We start from the raw sequence: 7,664 nt of genomic DNA on the forward strand, positions 1-7,664 counted from the left end.
AAGATATTGTAAGGAATGTACCTTGATCCACAGACATAAAAGATGAATTTCGCTTTCTGTTAATTTGTAGAAAATTTCAAAATCTTAGAGTGCGCTTTTCCGACTATTCAGTTGTTAAGTGTCAAAAATAGTACACAGCTATGTATAGTAAGGAAGTTTATCTTTGAAACTATCAGAACCTCTTAGTTGATTATATTGTGTATTACATGTATGTACATCATCTCTATACATTCTCTATACATCGTTTTTTGTACATCATGTACCACATACAAATGTATAAGGGCCAATAGCCCTGGCTTTGAATAAATGTTGACAATATTGACATTTGTGACTATAATTGGATTAGTGAACATTATAATTCCTATCTACAGTGTATGTTCACACAAAATCAGCTTGAGATTGAAATTTTGCAGACATAACTATAAAATAAAGGAAATATAAAAACGTTCAGTCAACTGTTATTGTATCAGTTGAAATTTATATACAATGCATTACAGAGTTTTAATTAATCTTTGATATCAAGATTATTTAATGAGGCTAATTTACTTAATCAACAATAATTTAAGATTTTAATAACATGTAGGCGGCTAGTACTGTACCTGTTATAATATCTGTAACATCGTTATTATTTTCAGGTTAAATAAATGTATCAATTTTTTTGAATATTCATATTTCATCTACTACCACGTGTCTTTATAATTCTTTACAAAGAAAATGTAATATTTCTCTGATTAAAGTAGACATAAGTTCTTAATTATAATATGTATTACAATACCATCTACATCATTTTGAAACAGACTAAAACCAAATTGTGATCAGGTGTGAAAATTGAAATGTATGCTAGGTGAGACTAGGTATTATAGAAATGTATGCTAGGTGAGACTAGGTATTTTAGAAATGTATGCTAGGTGAGACTAAACCAGGCAAGGGGGTTCCTGAAGTTAGTATGTAGATTAATTGGTGTAGATTATGAGTCTTCCAATTTTCAATTTAACAACCATGTCCTCAGGTGAGATAATTGGGAAATGTATAAGCAGAGACGTATATATATTACTTACATCTCTGGTATAAGGATCAATTTCAAGAAAAATATAAATAAATGAAATGTGTACCGGTAAGTATAATGTCACAGAGTCACATTACATGCAAACCACAATCAGTACAACTGCATCACTCGACAGATAAAAGTTAGAAACAAGTCAATTAATTCTGGACCATGTTATATATCTGATCAGGTGGTTTATTGATAAATTACTAATCTATGTGAGACTTGAACGGACAGGTTCTCCCTAGGCCTCTGCAATATTCCTAGAAGTGGTGTGTATACTTATTATGTGCTAAATTTCTTGAATTGCATACAGAATAAAAACGTTTCAAGTTTTATGACTGGGATTAATTGAAACAAGAGGCCCAAGGGCCTTAGCAGTCACCTGAGTTATATCATAGGTACTGTTAGCTTTATTTTATTGTTTAGATGTGATGTGGAAATCAGCATGTAAACGAAGTGAAACACAATACTTGTCATGTCATCAAAGGATAAGAATTTGAAAATATTGGTAAATGTTCCCTTTGGGGCCCCGCCCTAGTCCCTGGGGATGAGGCAGCAATCCCAATTTTACAAAGTAATACTATCATTCACCAAAGATGATTCTCACTAAGTTTGAGTAATTTTCTGCTGAAAATAGATAAAATATATACCCAAAAGTGTTATTTCCCTATATAAACTATAATAAACTTTACCCCCTCCCCAAGGGAGAACGGATAGCCCGGGGGTCCTGAAATTTACAATTTAAGTAAAGCCCCTGATGATCTTTCTTTTCATGCAGAGAAAATGACTGTAGTACCTCTGAGTCTGGAGAAGAAGATTTTTGAAATATTGGTTAGTTTTCCCTTTGGGGCCCCGCCCTGGCCCCAGGGGTTGGGGTAGGAACCCCAATTTTATGATTTTGTAGCCTCATCTACCAAGTATGATTCTGACCAAGTTTGAAAAAAATCCATCCACTGGTTCTTGAGAAGAAGTTGAAAATGTAAAAAGTTAACGCACGACGCACGACGGACGACGACGGACGGAAAACGAGGAGAATAGGTCACTTGCGCAAAGCGCAGGGGACCTAAAAACATATATCTTATATATATTGTAAAGCAGGGGGTGCGGTGTGCCAGAGACGTATATATTATAGTCTCTGAGTGCGCATACGTTCTTTGTGGTCGGAGTCAGAATCTTTGTTATGTGTCCCAAAATCTCGTACTGTGACCTACGGAAACAGATGCTTTATACTTGTCATGTCATCAAAGGATAAGAATTTGAAAATATTGGTAAATGTTCCCTTTGGGGCCCCGCCCTAGTCCCTGGGGATGAGGCAGCAATCCCAATTTTACAAAGTAATACTCTCATTCACCAAAGATGATTCTCACTAAGTTTGAGTAATTTTCTGCTGAAAATAGATGAAATATATACCCAAAAGTGTTATTTCCCTATATAAACTATAATAAACTTTACCCCCTCCCCAAGGGAGAACGGATAGCTCGGGGGTCCTGAAATTTACAATTTAAGTAAAGCCCCTGATGATCTTTCTTTTCATGTAGAGAAAATGAGTGTAGTACCTCTGGATTCTGGAAAAGAAGATTTTTGCAATATTGATTAATTTTCCCTTTGGGGCCCCGCCCTGGCCCCAGGGGTTGGGGTAGGAACCCCAATTTTATGATTTTGTAGCCTCATCTACCAAGTATGATTCTGACCAAGTTTGAAAAAAATCCATCCACTGGTTCTTGAGAAGAAGTTGAAAATGTAAAAAGTTAACGCACGACGCACGACGGACGACGACGGACGGAAAGCGATTAGAATAGGTCACTTGCGCAAAGCTCAGGTGACCTAAAAACATATATCTTATATATATTGTAAAGAAGGGGGTGCGGTGTGCCAGAGACGTATATATTATATTCTCTGAGTGCGCATACGTTCATTGTGGTCGGAGTCAGAATCTTTGTTATGTGTCCCAAAATCTCGTACTGTGACCTACGGAAACAGATGCTTTGGGAGGGTTTCAGCTACGTTGTGGAATAGCTTACCGTCTGCTATTAGGAAGTCAAATACCCTGGCGAAGTTCAAGAGGGACATAAAAACTCACCTCTTCACGTCTGCATTTTAGAATCTTTGCAAAGATGTCATGTAAATACCACCCTTTTATTTGTTGTGTATAATCACTCTAGGATAGTAACATTGGCAAGTTGGAAGATTTGTATTGAATAGGTCCTGAGTCTGATTCCTTTATTTTTTGGTTATTTTTATTATATACAGTTGTGTGAATGCACAACGCACCAAAAATAGTGTGCACACATCATGCATACATCATCCGCAACGTCCGCATGTTACATCCACACATGCAATATGGTGCTCACAACTGTGCAATTTAACAATCGTTTGCCCCGTTGTGCCATTTCTCTCCACACAAATGTGCGATTTGGTACAATTGGTTGATCTATATTATAGAATGAAAAAATCTGGAAGGCTCATATGGAATAAGGAACACAGTATATATAAATTTCTCATCATATTAATCAAAATTATGTCCAATTTTACAATGCGTGTTACACAATATTACAGTGTCCGTTAAGACTGTCAAGAATGAGGAATGAGTTTGGCTCCCAGGTAACAGAACAGGTAAATAACATTTTGATGAGTGAGTAACAGAACAAGTAAATAACATTTTGATGAGTGAGTAACAGAACAGGTAAATAACATTTTGATGAGTGACTGGAGTTTTACCTGGCGCTCTGTGCCTGACATAGAGAGCTGATATACGATATTGTATGACTGTTATGAAAATATAACTGGACGTAAGCATTTGTTATTTGCATTCCTTTGGGCCTAAAGCTCCCCTTCACCTTGACGAGTTACGTAAGTGCCTTGGGTGGGGAAAACTATGACCCAGGTTCATGTACGATGTGGCTATGTTTACCTGTATATATGGGATTGTGTCCATATGTGTTATAATTTTACATGTGTCAATTTGGGTCGTTTGAAAAACACCAAAACTCAATATCTTAATTTAAGAAAATATAGAAAGATCAGCTTTTATATGTAGCTAGAATATAGAAATATACTTTAAAAAATTTAAATTGATATGCTTAAAAACGAAATTGTATATAAAGTTAATTTAAGCCATTTATCAATTTACACCAGCCCTGGTTGTCATCGCACAACGTTTGCCCATCGTCCGCACAAATGTGCGCAAGCAATAATCGTCCAGATTATTATCGTTCGCACATCATGCATACACCGTGCGGTCACTGCACATTGTGTAACAATGCGCGATCCCACAACTGTATGTTTTTTTTTCAATTATTTCAATTTCAAATAAATGTAATTCGTCATTATGTATCACATGGTGGCTGACATATATATGGAATATGTACTTATGTAGAAAATGATTTATTTCATATTAAATATTGACATAGCAGACTTTTATAGGTGGTTATAATTACCATCGTTGTGATTAACATTACAAAGCTTACCAGTAGATCCCGCACTCTGAAACTGATATGATCTATGTATACGATGGGCAGGTAGCGTCCGTTTGGGGCAAGGCTGAAACAGGAATAAAAAAAAACACCATCAGCTAAAGCACTGAAGATCTGCCTGACTTTCTGACCCTACAGATGTGACTTTCAGTTAAAGTCAAAACAAATCAGGAGAAATTTGATATTTGACATTTGACTACAAACTATGACTTTGACCAAACAAACAACAAATTGCCAAGCTGGTTTAAGAACTATATCATCATTCTTTTTCAATGAACAGAGGCTACTTTCCAAGAAAATCTCTCTATATGATCATACTTTCTGTACATAACACATAACGCCTATACTTTGGTGTAGAAAGTCAACACTTAAAAAACAGTAAGAACAAGCATTCTGTGGGTATTGATTAATCAATACATGTCCCCTACCGGCCCCCCAAACTTGAACCTTCAGATTTTGGCCAAGATAGTTAAGTCACAATCATGTCAAAAATTAAAAAAACAAGAATTATTTATTCACTTTCACTAAACAACATTAATGCTAGACCCCTAAAGAACCTCTGTCCATAAAATCACCATCCTAACAATATTATAAAGTGAAGGTGAGCCATTACAAAACGTTAACCCAAACTTTAACCTGCAGATGTTGGCCAGGATAGTTAAGTCCAAAACATGTCAAAAATAAAAACAAATAAAAACTATTTATCCACTTTCACTCAACAACATTAATGCTAGACCCCTAAACAACCTCTGTCCATAAAATCACCATCCTAACAATATTATAAAGTGAAGGTGAGCCATTACAAAACGTTAACCCAAACTTTAACCTGCAGATGTTGGCCAGGATAGTTAAGTCCAAAACATGTCAAAAATTCCCCCCAAAAATTAAAATTATTTTCCATTTTCAATCCACAGCATAAATGCTAGACCACTAAAGAACCTCTATGCTAAGAATCAGCATCCTAATTATAACATCATTATTAAGTGAATGGTAAGCCATTACAAAACTTTAACCTGAACATTTTGGCCAGGATAGTTAAGCCCAAAACATGTCAAAAATTCCCCAAAAAGTAAAATTATTTTCCCTTTTCAATCCACAGCATTAATGCTAATCCCCTAAACAACCTCTATGCTAAGAATCAGCATCCTAATTATAACATCATTATTAAGTGAATGGTAAGCCATTACAAAACTTTAACCCAAACCTTAACCTGCAGATTTTGGCGACGGACGGACGGTCGGACGGATGGTCGGACGGACGCAGACAAAACCTATAGTCCCCCCGGTTTCACCGGTAGGGGACAAATAATTAATATCTTACAATTATCTCATACTTAAAGACCCTGTTCACACTCATTGCCCTGATATACCGTGTCAAACCTCCCAGTACCAGACAGTACAATGCTCTAGATCTAGACTGCACACAGCTAACCGACACTTAGTCGTTATCCTCTGATTTCAGTGATTTGTAACAAGGAGTCTGTTCCCCACATAGGAGGTAACATACAGCTGGTAGTTTAAGTTTAAGGGAAAATGATTGTTGAAGAAGATTTTGTCATATCTGACAACCTATGTATATGTCAAATAATCTCTGTGTGAAGATCTTTCGGGGACTCACACCAAGAAAAAACATAAAATGATAACGTCCATGGGAGACAGTTTGGAAAGTTCTACAATAAAATCATCGTTCATAAATTTGTTGATTTTTGGTTATTTAAACAGTAGCAAAAAATGCTGATGTACATTTGTCAGCTATTAGTGTTTGAGCAGGAGTTGATAACCCAGACTCAACAAGTAAATTTATCACTGTAGTTCAATCAGCAGATATCTAAAATAACTTTCAATTCAAGGAATTCTTTATTATATCTTTAATTGCCAGTGTGATTTTAGGTTTTGCACACACCACTCAATATTATATTACTTTCCATGTTGCAGACAAAAACATACAGCAAATGTATGTAACTGTTTGTTCACAAATATTGTCAATGTTTCAAATTAACGAAAAACATCATATTGATTCATAAGCAAAAATGATGATATTATTGTAGATTCAGAGTGTCTGACATGTAAACACTGTTTTTAATGATGATATTATTGTAGATTCAGAGTGTCTGACAGGTAAACACTGTTTTTAATGATGATATTATTGTAGATTCAGAGTGTCTGACAGGTAAACACTGTTTTTAATGATGATATTATTGTAGATTCAGAGTGTCTGACAGGTAAACACTGTTTTTAATGATGATATTATTGTAGATTCAGAGTGTCTGACAGGTAAACACTGTTTTTAATGATGATATTATTGTAGATTCAGAGTGTCTGACAGGTAAACACTGTTTTTAATGATGATATTATTGTAGATTCAGAGTGTCTGACAGGTAAACACTGTTTTTAATGATGATATTATTGTAGATTCAGAGTGTCTGACAGGTAAACACTGTTTTTAATGATGATATTATTGTAGATTCAGAGTGTCTGACAGGTAAACACTGTTTTTAATGAAGCTCTGAATACTGTACCATAAAAACTCATGCAATTTGCGCAGTTTTTTTGCATTAAATTTAAGTGAAGTTGGCGTGAGGGTGCGCAGATTACATAGCTATAGATGTTTTCAGGATTGTTTTTAAGAAAGATCATCAAATTGCATGGTCTGCCATTTTGAAAAGACAGGATTTTTCCAGATCCGTTTAAACACAGAACTTGCAGACAGATGAAAATTTAACTTTTTATTCTTGATTAATAATCAATAAAAGATGCAAATATCTAGCAAAATAGATATTTGTGTTGCTATATGAATTGATAAGGCAATTAACGTAATTTTTTTAAATTAATCAAAATAAACAAAGTTGGCAAACACCATCCTCTAATAGTACACCGATTTTTAAAAAGAATTTATTAACAAGAGGCCCAATGGGCCTGCATCGCTCACCTGGTATAAAACTCACACTTGTAACCTTAAAAGTGATCTAAAATAAAGCTACAGGCAAAATATCAGTATTTATGATTAAAATTCATTCAAAAGAACCTGTTATTTTTTTTTTAAACATTTCACCCCTGTGATTGAAAGTCGAACAAAGTCATTATGTTGAACACATTGTATAGCCTTTCATCTCAGGATGCAACTTGCAAAGTATAAACATCCTG

General features: G+C 35.0%; 1 protein-coding gene across 3 annotated transcripts in view; it reads right to left on the reverse strand.

The window, feature by feature from the left end:
- The window catches only part of LOC110450529 (cleft lip and palate transmembrane protein 1-like protein), a 76,345-nt gene that overhangs the window by 49,917 nt on the left and 18,764 nt on the right, over positions 1–7,664 (reverse strand). For all 3 annotated transcript variants that reach the window (XM_021498090.1, XM_021498092.1, XM_021498091.1), the window contains exon 6: positions 4,516–4,588. In XM_021498090.1, coding sequence (XP_021353765.1) covers positions 4,516–4,588 — 73 coding nt within the window. The remainder of the gene's footprint in view (positions 1–4,515; positions 4,589–7,664) is intronic.

The sequence above is a fragment of the Mizuhopecten yessoensis genome, unplaced genomic scaffold (genome assembly GCF_002113885.1).
Source record: "Mizuhopecten yessoensis strain PY_sf001 unplaced genomic scaffold, ASM211388v2 scaffold5283, whole genome shotgun sequence".
Classification (NCBI taxonomy): domain Eukaryota; kingdom Metazoa; phylum Mollusca; class Bivalvia; order Pectinida; family Pectinidae; genus Mizuhopecten; species Mizuhopecten yessoensis.